At 40.8% G+C, this 18,446-nt stretch overlaps 3 protein-coding genes across 5 annotated transcripts; 1 reads left to right on the top strand and 2 right to left on the bottom strand.

Moving 5' to 3' along the window:
- Positions 1 to 269: 269 nt before the first annotated feature.
- si:dkey-42p14.3 (EF-hand calcium-binding domain-containing protein 10) lies at positions 270 to 1,800 on the bottom strand. The gene is made up of 4 exons (XM_029668582.2): positions 1,607 to 1,800; positions 828 to 992; positions 472 to 562; positions 270 to 338 (listed from the first exon to the last, which is right to left on the bottom strand). The coding sequence occupies exons 1-4, from the start codon at positions 1,707 to 1,709 to the stop codon at positions 296 to 298; spliced, it is 402 nt and encodes a 133-aa protein (XP_029524442.2). The 5' UTR covers positions 1,710 to 1,800; the 3' UTR covers positions 270 to 295.
- Positions 1,801 to 1,833: 33 nt separating this feature from the next.
- LOC115134522 (ubiquinol-cytochrome-c reductase complex assembly factor 6) lies at positions 1,834 to 3,529 on the bottom strand. The gene is made up of 3 exons (XM_029668585.2): positions 3,386 to 3,529; positions 2,805 to 2,944; positions 1,834 to 2,613 (listed from the first exon to the last, which is right to left on the bottom strand). Exons 2-3 carry the CDS (start codon positions 2,910 to 2,912, stop codon positions 2,512 to 2,514), a joined length of 210 nt encoding a protein of 69 aa, XP_029524445.1. The 5' UTR covers positions 2,913 to 2,944; positions 3,386 to 3,529; the 3' UTR covers positions 1,834 to 2,511.
- Positions 3,530 to 3,786: 257 nt separating this feature from the next.
- Positions 3,787 to 15,243, top strand: LOC115134519 (G/T mismatch-specific thymine DNA glycosylase-like). Of its 3 annotated transcripts, none has more exons than XR_010464742.1 (11): positions 3,787 to 3,908; positions 4,192 to 4,262; positions 5,046 to 5,269; positions 5,662 to 5,861; positions 6,109 to 6,178; positions 6,472 to 6,607; positions 6,779 to 6,861; positions 6,974 to 7,068; positions 7,332 to 7,506; positions 7,660 to 13,120; positions 14,455 to 14,538. XR_010464742.1 is itself a non-coding variant. In XM_029668579.2 (11 exons), exons 2-11 carry the CDS (start codon positions 4,207 to 4,209, stop codon positions 14,915 to 14,917), a joined length of 1,311 nt encoding a protein of 436 aa, XP_029524439.1. In that variant the 5' UTR covers positions 3,787 to 3,908; positions 4,192 to 4,206; the 3' UTR covers positions 14,918 to 15,243. The 3 variants fall into 3 exon arrangements, 2 of the variants coding, with proteins under 2 accessions (XP_029524439.1, XP_029524440.1); XM_029668579.2 differs by lacking the exon at positions 7,660 to 13,120 and adding an exon at positions 14,772 to 15,243 and having other exon boundaries at positions 14,455 to 14,580; XM_029668580.2 differs by lacking the exons at positions 4,192 to 4,262; positions 7,660 to 13,120 and adding an exon at positions 14,772 to 15,243 and having other exon boundaries at positions 14,455 to 14,580.
- Positions 15,244 to 18,446: the final 3,203 nt, after the last annotated feature.

Genomic DNA, 18,446 nt, shown 5'->3' with positions numbered 1-18,446 from the left:
TGTCAACGTTTCACAATATATTGCAGAACTAAAGAAAAATTGCAAACAGTTGCTTACTGTAAACACAAAACAATAGTGTACACATAAAACCTCTTGATAACTGAAGCGTTGCTGAGTTAACATATAACATGTACTGTCTGTGACCATACTGGGTTCAGACAACACACATCTGACTGTATAACTAATCCAATTTGACCATTACTTTCATTATTATGAAGAGTTCGTATAGCCATCATAGACATATAATTCACAATATCACACACTCAGAGTGATGGGACAGAGATCTCCAATTTTATTAAGATATAAACGTTGCTGAGCTTCTCTGTAAGCCCTCCTTCCTGTAAAAAGAAAAAAATAGAAAAAAAATGACAAAGATAATCACATCACACAGTGTCTCAAAATAACAAACATGTTATCCACTGAATGAATATTTGTCTTATGTTTGACTTAAAAGAGATCCATAGATCTTACGCCTCTCTCTTGAAGGTCTCGTGAGATATCTTGTCCTTGGCCACACCTTCAGGACACGCATTAAACTTCTCAATCCCCAAAGTGGTTAGTGCTGCGAAACAGAATCATACATAGTATGTTGAATGAGTGTTTCCTTGGGAGTGATGGAGAGGTATAAACATTGGGTTGTGGTATAGTATTATTAGACTTATAGGCTTAGACTTATATAGGCTGAGTCCTCGGTATTCCCTTGGTATGCCCCCTACTTGTTTTTGATACACTTATCTGATACAGTAGGTACCTCACTGTCCTATCTCCTCCAAATTATTTCTCGGCCATTGCCTCGCAAATGATCAAATGGCCCATTTCTGACTCACCCTCCTTGTACTGAACAAAAGTGATGTGCCCTTGGTTGGTAGGGTCCAAGATGCCCAAAACGGCATCCAGGTTTGTGTCGTTGAACAGGCTTGGGCAATCCAGTGACCGCATTTTGGATACTCTTAGTTGTTCAAGCTGTGTGATCAGGAACTCGTTTGGTCTCTCTGTAGTAGAAACAGCACAGATGATGGGGAAAAAGACGTATGTCATGCGTTGCCTGCCCTGCTAGGTAGGCTATGTCATAGGAATGATCCTCCTGTTTTGCAGTAGATCACACATTGTCTCTGTACCGGTACCCCCTGTATATGGTCTCGCTATTATTTTACTGCTGCTGTTAAATTATTTTTTACTTAACACTTTATTCTATTTTTTTTTTTACTTCTCAAAGCATTGTTGGTTAAGGGCTTGTAAGTAAGCATTTCACTGTAAGGTCTACTACATCTGTTGTATTCGGCGCATGTGACAAATACAATTTGATTTGACTTTAACTTGACCTTATATCTCAACCATTCTCTTTTGCAAACTAGTGTGAAACAGATCATGAAAAACAACACTATAGTATAAGAAAGAATACAAAACACGAGATTGGGGGGGGGTTAATGACTAATGATGCCAAAGAGGATGCTAGTGATGAGATTATTATGATAACCCTCCTTCCTAACGTTAGTCAAGCAGTCAGTGCAGTTAGCGTTAGCACAGCAGGCTAGCTTACCTTTTACTTCAGCCACCACACAAGATGGGAAGAAAATGTTAACAAATGATGAAAAAGAAGTCTAACCTGGTCTGTAAAAGAAGAGCATGCTTGTTAAATTATCCATGAGTTCGATAATTTTGTGTCTTCTAAGATAATCTGCAGCCTCTTGCTCTCTTGGTGTCGCCATTCTTCTGAAAAGTATATGTAGCTAGCTATTGGTTGCTATCTGTGGTTGCTATGGATACGCCAAATCGTTTGACGCTCCTCCTCGTCTAGCGCTCTGAATGATCAAAATCAGAATAACTATCAGAATAATTTAAAAGTTTATTCATTAATAAATAATGAAATTCAGATTTGGATATATCTATATTTTTTGTTGTTGCGTGTGGACCCAACATAAGTCTATTAAAAGCATAAACACAAACATTTGATTCACATCTGTTGATTAAAAACCCAATGAACAGTTACATACATACAGTATCTGACATACTCATACTAGTCTGCGCAGAAGTTTACATGAGTGATCCATCAGACAACATGGTTAAAACTTGAGCTCACTTTGCTATGGCTCTCGCATCAACAACAGCAAAAGGGTGTCTGCTCTGCAAGTTGTCCCATACTCAAGACCTCATGAGTTCTCCATGACAATAGGTTCGATAAACGCAATTGTAGGCTCCTGACCTAAATGTAAATAAGAACTTGTTATTAACTTGCCTAGTTAAATAAAGGTTCCATTTCTTGTTATAGTCTGAGGAGCCTGAAGCGCCATCCAGCCATGTGAACACATCATTGCCTGGAGTAACTTTGAATAGAATTGGCACACGTCAATTTATACCACATTCGTTTCATAACAAATGTGATACGCACATGTCCATCCAACTTTTCTTATTCACATTTGTCCCTTTGTGGTTTTTAATAATGTGCAATATGTACAAGGATTGCTCTAGAGTTAGATACTGTACAAAAATGTAATCAGTCAACGGAAAGGGTCACTGTCTTTGGGCAGCAACGGCAGCAGCCTCTTCTCTGGCTTTAAATCCCAGCAGTTCAGTCCTCAATTCACCAGGTTTGGGAGGGATTTCTGGAATAGTCTGGCAAAGGGAAATAAAAAAGGTACATGCATTACATTGGAGTATCAGCAACATTACAAGCAATGCATTTATGATCTTATGAGCAAGTACGCAAAACACAAGACCATGTGGACCCTTCAGTTTACGATACACGTGGTCATATAATGAAAAAGCTAAATGGGGGAAGGATAGGAGTTTGTTTCCATGCTTACCAGATCGGGTCTGTAGTACTGATGGACAACCTCTGCTCCGACAAACATAGATAGTACACTGGCACCAAACATCCTCAGGTACCGAGGCCATGACACACCAGCAGGCATCTTCACATCAGCCAAGAGGACCGATCAGTTACCTATACAGGGGATAGACAGACAGTGGTAGTCATTAGCAGAAAGATTTGGATTGGTTCCAGGTGGGTGGGCTGTTGTGCTAACCCTAACCCAGTACCCCAACATCATCATTGTATCGAATAATCAACACAACATGCTAAGGCGTTGTAGTAGGGTACATTCATGACTTTCAATAATCACAGCCACAGGAAACACAGTTTACATGTTAAACACAGATTTTCTGACATTACATGGCACGTCATCGGGGATCCATTGACATACTGCTACAGTAGTTCTAAGTCTCCAAAATATCGTATATCTCAATCCTTAGCTAGCTATGTCACTTAGCATATGTAACGTTACCTAGCTAACCAAGTAGCTAGCCTGCTAGCAGTAGATATTTTGTCTTTGCTCCATAGTCATACCACCCAAAATAAACACTCGCACTCAGCTATTGACATTACCTTGCTCTATTCTGAAACAGACAAAAGGCGAGTTTGAAAAACGGTCGTTTTCCAACAGAACTATATTTATCATTGAAGCACATCGGCAGGTCACTTAACGTAACAGCTCTGCTAACACAGCCTTCTTCTTCTTCTTTTTTAGAATGTTATGTTACCGCGCTGTGGGTAATATTGGCGCGCTACTGCCACCTATCTCGTTCCGTTTTCGAGAGATGGAATCTTTAGTTGTGAAATTCTGAAACTACTTTTTCCATTCTGGTAAAAAGCGTAATGTGCCTACAGTGTGTGGATAAGCTACATTTAAATATAATGGGTTAATGGCACAAAAAGCCAAGTTGTTGTGAGCCCAGATCCATACTCCAACCCAGTAGGTGGCGACAATGCAAATACTTTTGCTAAGAACAAGCCAACAAACTGAAGACAGATCCCCCCAATGTTCCTAAATGGTCTTTGTTTTGGGTGCATTGATCGCCCTCATTCGGTGCATTTGCTGAAAAGGGAATTGTAAACATATGTATAACAGGTATGTCTATACACAACATCTTTTATTAGTTACGCTAGCACGTTTACATACCCTCCTCACAATTTTCCAGAAAGCTTTTTTTTAGTATAGTAGACTGTGTAGCTAGAATGAATGTTGGTTGTCCGTAGCCCTTCCTACCACCAGACGTCTTTGTGGTGCTATGATAACAATCCGTTTGCCAAATCTAAAGACCTACAGCTTGTCAATACTCCTACTGTGGTAACTTAGAGCGTAAAGGCATATCATTGTAGCTAACAGCAACATGAATATTAATTTATTTAAGTAAATCCTCGTAAAGATGGAAGAAAAGCAGTATACGTCACTGACGGTTCCTACGGATTATCTCCAACAGTGGTGAGTTGTCCTCCAAATGTATTGGTGTTGGAGGGTTTGCTTAAAATACAATTGTTGTGGAGTGTCAGTGCAGTCTATATCATGATGAAATAAATAGCATTTTGTAACAACTGACAAAACAGTTACTATTGTCGAGGCCTACACTAGGCAATGCTTAATTGTCATCACAAACACATTCAGAAAAAAAGCATGCTTCTTATTGCAACACTACTTTTAAAATGAAGAAGCAATAATGGTCCTGTATAGACGGACAGACAGGCAGGAATTCAGAAAAACAGACCGACAAAAAACAAAGACATCTCTCTACATGTTACATGATCAAATGTAAGATTTGCAATGAAAAAAAAACGGTAATTGAAAGTGTATATGCAAAGTTACTCTGTTGATGCAGAGTATGAGGCAACGTGTGATTGATAGGCCATTTACATTTAACTAAAGTAGTCCTAGACCTTAAAAAATATGCTTCATTAAAACATGGTCATTAATAGCACACATCCATATCAAATGATTGGCCCATAAGTAGGGCCATAAGTTTTTTTTTTCTGACCAGAAAACGACATGTCAAACCAATGTGTGTGTGAAACATGTATTCTTTGAAGGCCGCTAATCATTGATGTAAACTCATTCTCAGATCCTAGGAGCATGAACAATTTCTCTATGGGCCCTCCCATCGTTGGTGCGCCATTTGTTTGTCATCAGTTTCGTCTCGTGTCGGGACAAATCCCATGAAGACAAAAGAAGATAGTGTCACCCCAGTCTGCCTCTTGTCTTCTCGACCTGTAGGTACCAGTCCACCCAGCAGCACCCCCAAGCTCAACATGTGATGCAGTACCATAACACAGGTCATATGGGCCATTACATGGAGGGATCCAGAGAGGACCGGGTCATGACAGAGCTGTCGGTCCACCAGGAGCTCCCAGTCCACCAAGAGCTGGACTTCCATCATGACTTCCTCGGCCATCAAGAGCCAATTGTCCAACATCATCAGCCTGTGGATACATCACAAGGTATGTGATTACTGCCCCTCCCCCTACTTAGCCATGCAATCTACCATGTTTGCTTGGTAAATATTTGTACAGCTCTGTGCTCTCTTTCCTCCACATACCATAAACACATTTCCACCAGTCTCCATCTCCCTGGTATTAACATGAATTCACCCATCCTCGTGCAGTGCTGTTCCTGTAATCAATTGGTCAATCAATTCAATTATGTTTGTCTCGCACCATTCGCAGAATTAGTGGGCATGTTTGAGACTACATTGCAGTCGGACTGCACAGGATCACTGATCTAGAAATCACCTTGCTTCCCAGATAGGCACTCATTATGTGATCAAGATAAGCGATTCTGCAAATGGCCTGAAACAGATTCACCTCAAACGTGCTCATTTTCTTTCTTTTAGCTCCAATGCCAGGGAAGAGAAAGAGAGGTAGGCCTCCCAAACAGAAGCCGGGGGAGGGCCAACCGCAGGAGGAACACGATCAGGCAGAAGCTCTGAAGAAAGCCAAAAGGACCCTTAACCGCTTCAATGGCATGTCAGTGGATGAGGTCATGGCCAAAACCCTGCCAGACATTATTGACCACAACCTCGACATTTTGATAGTGAGTTTTAACGTCATTTAACGAGTGACATTTTCGGAGTGGGAATGTCGAGTAGGACTTTTGATGTGAAGTTTGGCTACATTTTGCTTTATGTGTACCATTTTCCCCTAATGATAGCCCGTGGATCAAACGCAAATGTTAATTAGATTAAAGCTATGAATTGTGTGAATCTCAAAAATTACTTTTTTTTTCTTAACAAATCTCTAGCATGTTGCAATAATAAGGTATTGTATTATCCCTTTCTCAGATTGGTATCAATCCAGGACTATTGTCAGCCTACAAGGGACGACATTACCCAAACCCAGGAAATCATTTTTGTACGTTTCACTCAGTATTCTTTTTTTCACTTCTATTTCCATATATCCAGAATACTGTAATATGACACTCTGACTGCTTGATCAGGGTCATGTTTATTGGGGCACACCGTAGCAAAACGGTGTGCAATGGAAAACAAAAGCTAGCTGTTCTTGTTGGACAAGTTCAGATAGTACCTCCCTGCTTAACTCATTTGAGACAGCTTTCTTCCGTTTTGTACCTAAGTGAGCACGGCCCACATTATTAGTAACATTACGATGAAAGTGATTGAGCTTGTTCTTGTTTCGGAACTTAGGGAAATGCCTGTTCCTCTCTGGTCTTACTGATGAGCAACTCAACCACATGCACGATCAAAACTTACCGGAGAAGTATGGCATTGGCTTTACCAACATGGTGGAGAGGACAACGCCAGGAAGCAAAGACCTCTCAAGGTGTCAAACCCCCTTCTTTTTTTTCAAATGTATAGTTATTGTCAAATGTATGTTATTTAACATGCCATCACAGTAATATTTATAGTAATAAAACTACCTTGCATGATGTGTTTTCTCTTCAGTTTAGAATTGCCATCATGGTAAATTGGCTAACTGTTGCTATTTCTACAGCAAAGAGTTTCGTGAAGGAGGCCATCAATTGGTAGAGAAGCTGAAGAAATACAAACCGCTAATTGCAGCTTTCAATGGAAAATGTGAGAACATTTTCGAGGATATCAGTAATTAGAATTGTATTTTTTTAATGCTGCCTTTTACACTTAACTTACTATTAAAAATGATATTCATTGCATTGCTCTTCTTTGGCAGGTATTTACGAAATTTTCAGCAAAGAGATCTTTGGAGTGAAGGCAAAGAAACTCGAGTTCGGCTTACAGCCGTACACAATCCCAGAAACCGAAACGGTAAGTAGTTTTACCAAAATAGAAAGAAGTCGCAAATGTTTGTATTTTGATGTTTGTAGCCATTCTCTCATTGGCTGTTCCTCTAATTGGCTCTTCCTACTGTTGTTTTGGGGTCTGTTCAAGAGGGTGCGGCGTTATAGAATATTCAGATAGAAATATATTGTCTGTCGATCAAGTTTAGTGTTTGTGAGTCATGTCGGCTCTACACATTACATTCCTACCTGCAATGTTGCGAACGTTTTCACTCATTAAATACACCCCAGGTGTGCTACTTGATGCCCTCGTCAAGCCCCCGCTGTGCCCAGTTCCCCCGCGCTCAGGACAAGGTTCACTTCTACATCAAGCTGAAGGAGCTACGGGACAAGATCAAGGGTGTGGCCCCAGTCGCCCGTGAGGTGCAAGAGACAGAGTACCACTTCGACTTGGGACTTGCCAAAGGTAACTGAATTAGTCTCCCTTTGCCACACTTCAAAGTCTCGTTCATTTGGCTATTTCAGAACGAACGTGTGAAAGCCGGATACTGAATCTCTTATACAGTGCATCAGAAAGTATTCAAACCCCTTGATTTATTCCACATTTTTGTTGTTACAGGCAGAAATCACAATGGATTACATGTATACAGTACCAGTCAAAAGTCTGGACACACCTACTCATTCCAGGGTTTTTCTTCATTTTTACTATTTTCTACGATGTACAATAATAGTGAAGACATCAAAACTATGAAATAACACATATGGATGTATGAATGTAGTAACCAAAAAAGTGTTAAGACAAATCAAAATATAGCCACCCTTTGCCTTGATGACAGCTTTGCACACTCTTGGCATTCTCAAAACCAGCTTCACCTGGAATGCTTTTCCAACAGTCTTGAAGGAGTTCCCACATATGCTGAGCACTTGTTGGCTGCTTTTCCTTCACTTTGAAGTCCAACTCATCCCAAACCATCTCAATTGGGTTGAGGTCGGGTAATTGTGGAGGCCAGGTCATTTGATGCAGCACTCCATCACTCTCCTTGGTCAAATAGCCCTTACACAGTCTGGAGGTGAGTTGCGTCATTGTCCTGTTGAAAAACAAATGATTGTCCCACTAAGTGCAAACCAGATGGAATGGCGTATCGCTGCAGAATGCTGTGGTAGCCATGCTGGTTAAGTGTACCTTGAATGCTAAATGAATCACCAACAGTGTCACCAGCAAAACACCATCACACCTCCCCCTCCATGCTTAACGGTGGGAACCACATATGCGGACATCATCCGTTAACCTACTCTGCATCTCAAAGACAGCGGTTGGAACCCAAAATCTAAAATCTGGACTCATCAGACCAAATGACAGATTTCCACCGGTCTAATGTCCATTGATCGTGTTTTTTGTCCCAAGCAAGTCTCTTCTTCTTATTGGTGTCCTTTAGTAGTGGTTTCTTTGAAGCAATTCGACCATGAAGGCCTGATTTACGCAGTCTCCTCTGAACAATTGATGTTGAGATGGTGTCTGTTTTTTGAACTCAGAAGCATTTATTTGGGCTACAATCTGAAGTGCAGTTAACTCTAATAAACTTATCCTCTACAGCAGAGGTAACTCTGGGTCACTTGAAGAAACTTTCAAAGTTCTTGACATTTTCTGGATTGACTGACCTTCATGTCTTAAAGTAATGATGGACTGTCGTTTCTCTTTGCTTATTTGAGCTGTTCTTGCCATAATATGGACTTGGTTTTTTACCAAATAGGTCTATCTTCTGTATACCACCCCTACCTTGTCACAACACCACTGATTGGCTCAGATGCATTAAGAAGGAAATAAATTCCACAAATTTACTTTTAACAAGGCACACCTGTTAATTGAAATGCATTCCAGGTGACTATCTCATGAAGCTGGTTGAGAGAATGCCTAGTGTGCAAAGCTGTCATCAAGGCAGAGGGTGGCTACATTGAAGAATCTCAAATATAAAATATGTTGATTTGTTTAACACTTGTTTTGGTTACTACATGATTCCGTATGTGTTATTTCATAGTTTCGATGTCTTCACTATTATTCTACAATGTAAAAATAAAGTAAAACCCTGGAATGAGTACAACATTTTAATTGGTGCTGTGTGTGTATATATATATATATATATACATTATCTTCACACAATACCCCCTACTGACAAAGTGAAAACATGTTTAGGCATTTTTATTGAAAATTAAATGCAGAATTTTATTTCTGTAAATATTTACACCCCTGAGTCAATACATGTTAGAATTAACTTTGGCAGTCTTTCTGAGTAAGTCTCTTAAGAGTTTTGCACATCTGGATTGTACAATTACTTGCACATTCTTTTAAACATTTCTCAAGCTCTGTCAAGTTGGTTGTTGACCATTGCTAGACAGCCATTTTCAAGTCTTAACATAGATTTTCAAGCAGATTTAAGTCTAAACTGCAACTATGCCACTCAGGAACATTCAATGCGGTCTTGGTAAGCAACTCCAGTGAATATTTGATCTTGTGTTTTAGGTTATTGTCCTGCTGAAACGTGAATATGTTTCCCGGTGTCTGTTGGAAATCCAACTGAACCAGGTTTTCCTCTAGGATTTTGCCTGTGCTTTGCTCCATTCTGTCTCTTTTTTTTTTTATCCTGAAAAACTCCCCAGTCCTTAACTATTACAAGCATACCCATAGCATGATGCACCCACCACCATGCTTGAAAATATGAAGAGTGGTACTCAGTGATGTGTTGTATATGCCCCAACAGTTTAGCAATGTCTAACAATTCACAACAATACACACATCTAAAGTAAAAGAATGGAGTTAAGAAATGCATCAATATTAGGACGAGCAATGTCAGTGGCATTAACTAAAATACAGTAGATTAGAATACAGCATGTACATATGAAATGAGTAAAGCGTTATGTAAACATTTGACCAGTGATTCTATGTATATACCCTAGCAGACTAAGGTGCAGGGTTGAGTAGCCGGGTGGTAGACGGCTATTTAACAGTCTGATGGCTTTGAGATAGAAGCTGTTTTTCAGACTCTCGGTCCCAGCTTTGATGTACCTGTACTGACCTTGCCTTCTGTATGGTAGTGGGGTGAACAGGCCGTGGATCGTGTGGTTGATGTCCTTGATGATCTTTTTTGGCCTTCCTGTGACATTGGGCGCTGTAGTTGTCTTGGAGGGCAGGCAGTGTGCCCTCGGTGATGCGTTTGGCAGACTGCGCCACCCTCTGGAGAGCCCTGTGGTTGAGGTCGGCGCAGTTGCCGTACCAGGCGGTGATATAGCCCAACAGGCTCTCAATTGTTCATCTGTAAAAGTTTGTGAGGGTCTTAGTGGCCAAGCCGAATTTCTTTAGCCTCCTGAGGTTGAAGAGACGCCGTTGCGCCTTCTTCACCACACTGTCTGTGTGGGTGGACCATTTCAGATTGTCAATGATGTGTACGCAAAGGAACTTGAAGCTTTTCACCTTCTCCACTGAGGTCCCGTCGATGTGGATAGGGGGGTACTCCCTCTGCTGTTTCCTGAAGTCCATGATCATCTCCTTTCTTTGTGTTGAGAGAGAGGTTATTTTCCTGGCACCACTCCGCCAGGGCCCTCACCTCCTCCCTGTAGGCTTTCTCGTCATTGCTGGTAATCAAGCCTACCACTGCAGTGTCGTCTGCAAACTTGATGATTGAGTTGGAGGCATGCGTGGCCACGCAGTCATGGGTGAACAGGGAGTACAGGAGGGGGCTGCACATTCACCCTTGTGGGGCCCGTGTGTTGAGGATCAGCAAAGTGAAGGCGTTGTTTCCTAGCTTCATCACCTGGGGGCGGCCCGTCAGGAAGTCCAGGACCCAGTTGCACAGGGCGGGGTTCAGACCCAGGGCCCTGAGCTTAATGAGCTTGGAGGGTAGTATGGTGCTGAATGATGAGCAATAGTCAATGAACAGTATTCTTACATAGGTATTACTCTTATCCACATGGGATAGGGAGGTATGCAGTGCAATGGCAATTGCATAGTCTGTGGATCTATTGGGTAGTGTAATGTAGAGGTGACATGATCTTTAACTAGCCTTTCAAATTACTTCGTGATGACAGAAGTGAGTGCTACGGGGCGATATTCATTTAGTTCAGTTACCTTTGCTTTCTTGGGTACTGGAACAATGGTGGCCATATTGAAGCATGTGGGGACAGCAGACTGGGATAGGGTGAGATTGAATATGTCCGTAAACACTCCAGCCAGCTGGTCTGCGCTGTCTCTGAGGACGCTGCTAGGGATGCCGTCTGGGCTGGCAGCCTTGCGAGGGTTAACATGTTTAAATGTCTTACTCACGTTGGCCTCGGAGAACGAGAGCCCGCAGTCCTTGGGAGCGGTCCGCGTCGGGGACACTGTGTTATCGTCAAAGCGGGTCGAAGGAGGTGTTTAGCTTGTCCGGGAGCAAGACGTTAGTGTCTGCGACGTGGCTGATGTTCCCTCTGTAGTCCGTGATTGGCTGTAGACCCTGCCACATGCGTTTCATGTCAGAGCTGTTGAATTGCGACTCCACTTTGTCTCTGTACTGACGTTTTGCCTGTTTAATTGTTTTACGGAGGGAATAACTACACTTTTTATTCAGCTTTATTGACTTGCCTAGTTAAATAAAGATAAAATAAAATAAATTCCCAGTCACCTTGCCATGGTTAAATGCAGTGGTTTCCACTTTCAGTTTTGCGTGAATGCTGCCAACTATCCACGGTTTCTGGTTTGGGTAGGTTTTAATAGTCACAGTGAGAACAACATCTGCTATTCACGTGTCAGTGTATGCATCGATGTTATTCTCTGAACATATCCCAGTCCACGTTATCAAAACAATCTTGAAGCATGGATTCCGATTGGTCAGACCAGCGTTGAATATACCTTAGCATGGGCACTTCCTGTTTGAGTTTCTGCCTATAGGAAGGGAGGAGCAAAATGGACTCAACTCCGGAGAGTTAGTTATTACTGTCTGCGCAATGTACTGAGAATCCAGCTGCCTGTATGGATGGGGACAGTATATCCGGAGAGAGCCATGATTCTGTGAAACAGAATATGTTACAGTCCCTGATGTCTCTCTGGAAGGAGATTCTCGCCCTGAGCTCGTCTACTTTATTGTCCAGAGACTGAAGATTAGCGAGTAATATACTCGGAAGCGGTGGATGGTGTGCATGTCTCTAGAGTCTGATTAGAAGTCCACTCTGAATACCTCTTCTCCGCCGGCGATGTCTTGGAGCAGCCTCTGGGATAAGTTAAATTGCCCTGGGGGGGATACGAACTAAGGATCCAATTCGGGATCCAAGTCATATTCCTTCTAATGCTGGGGAGTTACCGCCGCTCTGATATCCAAAAGTTATTTCTGGCTGTATGTAACAATACAAACGTCTTGGGCAAATAATGTAAGAAATAACACACAAAAAAATGAAATACTGTGAAGTTGCTTAGGAGCTAGAAGCAGAGCTGCCATATCTGTCAGCGCCATCTTGTCATCAAGTCAGTTAAGGACAAATTCTTATTTACAATGAAGACCCACCCCCCCGGCCAAACCCTCCCCTAACCCGGACAACGCTGGGCCTGTTGTGTGCTGCCCTATGGGACTCCCGATCACGGCTGGTTGTGACACAGCCTGGGAACAAACCAGGGTCTGTAGTGACTCCTCTTAGACCGCTGCGCCACTCGGGGGGCCCCTTTTCACTCTGTAATTTAGGTTAGTATTGTGGAGAAACTACACTGTTGTTGATCCATCCTCAGTTTTTTCCCATCACAGCCATTAAATTCTGTAACTGTTTTAAAGTCACCATTGGCCTCATGGTAAATTTCCCTAATCGGTTTCCTTCCTTTCCGGTAACTGACTTAAGAAGGACGCCTGTATCATTGTAGTGACTGGGTGTGTATATATACACCATCCAAAGTGTAATTAATATCTTCACCATGCTCAAAGTGATATTCAATTTCTGCTTTTTTTCCCCCTTTACCATCTACCAATAGGTGCCCTTCTTTGCGAGGTATTGGAAAACCTCCCTGGTCTGTGTTTTGAAATTCGCTGCTTGACTGAGACCTTACATGTGAGGGGTACAGAGATGAGGTAGTCAATTAAAAGTCACGTTAAACACTATTATTGCACACAGTGAGTCCATGCAACCTATGTGACTTGTTAAGCCAATTTTTACTCCTGAATGTATTTAGGCTTGCCATAAAAGGGGTTGAATAATTATGGACTCAAGACATAATCTATTCATTAAAAAAAAAAAATAATAATCTAAAAACATAATTCCATTGACATTATGGGGCATTGTGTGTAGGCCAGTGACACAATCTCAATTCAATCCATGTTAAATTCAGGCTGTAACACAACAAAATGTGGGGAAAGTCAAGGGGTGTGAATACTTTCTGAAGGCACTATATACACTGAATATAATGTCATTGATAAGTAGGGGGTCCAATCAAAAACACATATTTTGAACAATGGGTAACATATGTTAATTGTGTAGATAACCCTCCAAGAAAAACAATGGTCCAAACATCAGGTCTCTATCATAAACGGTTTAAAAGTTGTTGGAGTGTTTACCCTTGTAATATGGTCAGAATTAGGGTGACAAAATCCATGGCAGTGGAAAAAGTGGTCGCGTCAGCTACGCTGAATTCTGTGCAAGAATTAAGGCGACTGGCTACGAGACAGGCTCACTTTCCCATTGAACTCATGTTTCTTCTTGAATCCGCAGGACATAAAACAATATAGAGATAGGATTTTGAGTAATGACATGTAGTATTTTAGTATACTTCATATATATATATATATTTCATATTAATTAGAAATTCCTGTTCTTTTTCAAGGAGTTCTCACAGAAACAAGTGTATCTTTGCGAAATGTCAACGGAGCTTTGAGCGAATACCAAGCTGATTTTCAAAAGACTTACATTAATTCAGCTCATGTCATGCTAATTTTACTTTCTGCGACCCACGGAAACTACTTAAGACAACGACCACAAATGTGTAAAATCCTCAAAAGTTCTGAAAAACCTGCATGGCTATGTCAGAGCTCTGTGTTTATTATCGGATCTATTATCTTACAAAGTCCAACTTTTTAGATAATAATGTTTATTATATGTTAGAGAAAGATCCCACTGAAAGATTCAGAACATGAATAATCATTTGTCTTGCTAAAATGTATTTTTGATAACATAAGTAAGTGAAATTTCATCACCAAAGCGCGTTTTCACCCACTCTGGGCACAGTGGGTGGACACCCTTGCATAATGAATATGACTGATATGATGATAATCATACCCTTCATGTTACGCAAATTATATTCAGTCGTTTGGTGTGCACGCAAAGGAGAAATGAATGTCATCCGTTTGTCAAGGCAGTTCAGAGTGTTGAAGATGAGTAACCTTGTATTTCCTGTATCGCTGCGCTACAGAGGATGCTAAGAGGATGGCCATCAAGGAAGAGCAGGTGGATCCGGAGTACGAGAACTGCGGTGGGGCGTCCCAGGATGCAAAGCAAAGCACCAGCTACTGCAACATTTCCTCCACCAAAGAGACCGGTGAGAATAGGTTTCTGAAGACCAGAGTGCTTGTGTAAACTTTCGTTAGTTAACCTGTGCTGATCGAAAAGTAGACCCGAAAGATGAGACAAGTTAGCATCACTAGTCGTACAGGTTTTAAGTTTGTTAATCTAAAATGACATTTGTAATGAATATATTCTCTTTTTTTTGTTTTTTTTTGCTTCTTTCAGGAATGCCCAGTAAGGACCAAGCTACAGCAATGAGCCACATGCCATACGACCAGTGGATGACACAGTCGTTTGCGGACCAGATACCGGACATTAGCTGTAACAGTAGCAATGTAGCTCAACCTCAGTTGGGAGCAGAAACCTTTTGAAGAAGGTCCCACAAGAAGAGTCATTGGGTCACACCGTTTGAGGCATCATAATGCATGCGTCACACTAGAAGGAAGACAGAGGGGAAATGGCCCATCTTGACTGGACTCCCATTTTCAAATCCTCTTTAAAACACAGGCCATTTTTTTTTTCTTAATTTTGTAACTATTTATTGCATTTCATACAGCATGTGTCCAGTGTCTTATTTTTATATTTTTAAAGAATGGGAATTTTGTCGTATATCTCACTTGTGGAAGTGTAATTGTGCTCTGGAATTTTCAAGTTTGTTATTACCGAGATATTAAATCAGTTGTAAAACTGACAGTTATGTTGTGTGATCGCAGAACTTATTGATGTACATTGTTCATGACTCATTAGGGCACACTGTATCAAAACCTATGGCAACGGGACACGAAAACAAGCGTTCCTTTTGTTGAGATATTCGGATAGTTACCTCCCCGTTTGCTTCCGTTTTCTGTTCAGTGACTTCAACTGCTGAAAGGTTTGAAGAAAACAGAACAACGGGGATGAACTAAAATGTTAAGAGTTCAAAATAAAAATAAAAATGTATTTTTTTAACCGTACCGTGTGCCCTAATGACCATGATCCTAATTTCCATCTTCTGGATTCACGGCCACCTTGTCAGCAGTTCCAGCAGGCCTCTCAAGGCCTTTTTGCACACAGACAGTTTCAGTTGCTCAAGATCAGGTGAAGGCAGCCTCAGTTTCCTCCTTGTGCCGGATGTTTATGGCGTTTGTATCACTCATTTTAATACTGACCCATATATTTCACTTCAGCAGAGCTGCAAAGTAATTGCCAAATAAATGAGACCGGCGACATACAATTTCACATGCGAAAGTGTTAATGCACCCAGAATTGAATCACGCCTTTCATTAAACAGAAATTAGCATGTCTTACCGTAACCAAAATGGTTAGGTGGAGGTGTTTATAATTTACATGGATTGTAGCTTTATTTTTTTTATGTGACTAGGCAAGTCAGTTAAGAACTAATTCTTATTTACAATGATGGCCTACTGGGGAACAGTGGGTTAACTGCCTTGTTCAGAGTACAGAACGACAGATTTTTACCTTGTCAGCTCAGGGATTCGATCCAGCAACCTTTCGGTTACTGGCCCAACGCTCTAACCGCAATGCTACCTGCAGCTGAGTCAAGCTTTCCTGACACACCTGTGAAAAACATTCTGGCTACATCATGTCAATCAGTCTATAAAGTGTATGGCGAGTGGCCGAATTCTAATCATGGATTATGAGTGTGTTTCATCTTTGAAATCTCGCTCCCTGTAAAGAAATCTTGCTCCCTGTAACTCAGTCTTGTTTTGAGGCTACACTTTGTTGTGTAATTGAGGATTTATATTGACCCTTAAGAAAATATAGATTATCCCATTCAAACCTAAAAGCCTGGCCTGAATGAATGCTGGACTTATCTGGTGTTGATGGTGATGTTGGGTTTAAAATCTTCAATATCAAACACAAATGGTAGACATGGGTAAGTTCAGTTGTTCTAATACGCTATTGTAGTACTGTTGTAATTGCATAGTTTTTATTTCACAGCCACAAGTGGAATAGGGATTGTCCATATTCCTATAGAGGACCACAGTGTGAGTCATAATACCCATAAAACCTAGCGGTCAAACAAGGAAAGGGTTCTAATCGTTTTTCCACTATTCATTTTTCCCATAGGGGATTTTAGAAACACTTAAAATAAGGGATGTGTTTTGTGTAGGCTTACCCCGGTGTGACAGTTTGTGGAAATCTCTCTTGGACCACCAGGTGACATCAATAGACGCCTGTATTTACCCCCCCAAAAATGAAACGCTAATTAGCTGTTAATGTGGCTATCATAAAGAACTACAAATGCCATGATCGAGATGAGACTGCCGAATTGAGGCAGGTAAGGAAGGTAAGAATTTCTGGATTACGATGTAATGTTAGCTAAATTGAGTAATTCATAAATTGGCTAAATTTCTTGGAATGGACAATTCTGTGAAATGTCTTGTGCAAGTTTTAAATTACTACAATACCAATACAATACCTGATGTCTACTTTGATGCTAATTAGCATTTTTTAATCAAAGTAAATAGAGATGAACATATTGATAAAAATCACCTTGTCCGAGAGAAATTTACATTGGTTTTCAAAACGTCACGCCAGAGTAATGCTATGGGAAAAATGAATGGTGGAAAAAACGTTTGGAACCATTTCCCTGTTTGACCACTAGGTTTTATGGGTATTATGACACCATTGTGGGGCTATATTGTGTAACAAATCTTTCAACACAATGCAAAACATGGCTAAAGTAGTAAAGAAAATGTTAATGCAATGTTATTACTACACACACACAAATGTTGAGGGGTTCTTTGAGGGTGATGTGTAACTATTTTTCAGGTAGGGTGCTTAAGTGGTTTATGGTTATGTTGTCAAAGGTTGACCACCTCTTTTATCAATGCCAGTTCTGCAATCTTTGTGAGAGCATCTGACAATTATGGGTCTACAGTGCATTTTACAGTAAATTAATGGAAGTTAGTAGTCTGTAAATTGCTGTGAATTTTGCTTTACCTAACTGGCAACTAGCTATCAGTAGGGCTGGGCGACATGGCTAATAAATGATCACGATATATATATATTTTTCATTCGATGACAATAATTATCACAATATTAATCAAATAATGTTTAAAAAGGTGCATATCTGCTTCAGACTCTAAACGTTTTTATATCGTTATTGGGGGTTAGTAATTACCTCGACAATTATTGATTTATCGCCCAGCCCTAGCTATCAGTGTCAAAAAGCTATCCAAATTCACAGTAACTTAATAACCAGTAACTGCTAGTAATTTATCTGCAACTAGCTGCCATTAACTTACTGTACTTTCACTGATCTTTACTGATTACAAGATAGCTTAACATTAGCTGACAACTACTAATCATTCTTTGTGGTGAGTACACTTGAGACTCAGCCTCCCTCACCAGACCTCAACATTTTGGTTGAGATCCAACTGACCTTCCTGTCACACCAACAAGTCAGTGAGCATGACAGGGATCAGCCACAGTAAGTTACTGTGAATTGTACAATAACTACTTGCAGCAAGCTGACAGTAATTTATTGAAAAATAAACATGAACTTCCTGGTGACCAACTTCCATTAAGTTACTAGAAAATGCACAGTAACCTCTTAACAGTGCAGCTCTTGATTATCACAGGCTCTTACAAAGCTTGTAGAGCTGGGAGTGGACAAAGGAGGTGCTCAACCTTCATTAACATAACAATAAAACCACTTAAACTGGTACACACTACCACTAACGGTTGCCACAAATACACTATATATACACAAGTGTTTGGACACCCCTTCAAATGAGTGGATTCGGCTAATTCAGCCATACCTGTTGCTGACAGGTGTATAACATCGAGTACACAGCCATGCAATCTCCATAGACAAACATTGGCAGTAAAATGGCCTTACTGAAGAGCTCAGTGACCTTCAAAGTCGTACAGTCATAGGATGCCACCTTTCCA

This window comes from Oncorhynchus nerka, linkage group LG9a (genome assembly GCF_034236695.1).
Source record: "Oncorhynchus nerka isolate Pitt River linkage group LG9a, Oner_Uvic_2.0, whole genome shotgun sequence".
NCBI lineage: Eukaryota > Metazoa > Chordata > Actinopteri > Salmoniformes > Salmonidae > Oncorhynchus > Oncorhynchus nerka.
This window is presented reverse-complemented; position numbering and strand designations above follow the sequence as displayed.

Excerpts from the sequence above, each read along its gene's own strand:
- LOC115134522 (XM_029668585.2), bottom strand. The coding sequence starts at position 2,912 with ATGCCTGCTGGTGTGTCATGGCCTCGGTACCTGAGGATGTTTGGTGCC. Across the intron at positions 2,614-2,804 it reads AGTACTACAGACCCGATCTG|ACTATTCCAGAAATCCCTCC; the intron begins GTAAGCATGGAA and ends TCCCTTTGCCAG.
- LOC115134519 (XM_029668579.2), top strand. The coding sequence starts at position 4,207 with ATGGAAGAAAAGCAGTATACGTCACTGACGGTTCCTACGGATTATCTC. Across the intron at positions 4,263-5,045 it reads ACGGATTATCTCCAACAGTG|GTACCAGTCCACCCAGCAGC; the intron begins GTGAGTTGTCCT and ends CTCGACCTGTAG. Across the intron at positions 6,608-6,778 it reads GGAAGCAAAGACCTCTCAAG|CAAAGAGTTTCGTGAAGGAG; the intron begins GTGTCAAACCCC and ends CTATTTCTACAG.
- si:dkey-42p14.3 (XM_029668582.2), bottom strand. The coding sequence starts at position 1,709 with ATGGCGACACCAAGAGAGCAAGAGGCTGCAGATTATCTTAGAAGACAC. Across the intron at positions 563-827 it reads TTTTGTTCAGTACAAGGAGG|CACTAACCACTTTGGGGATT; the intron begins GTGAGTCAGAAA and ends TCTGTTTCGCAG. Across the intron at positions 339-471 it reads GAGACCTTCAAGAGAGAGGC|GAAGGAGGGCTTACAGAGAA; the intron begins GTAAGATCTATG and ends TTCTTTTTACAG.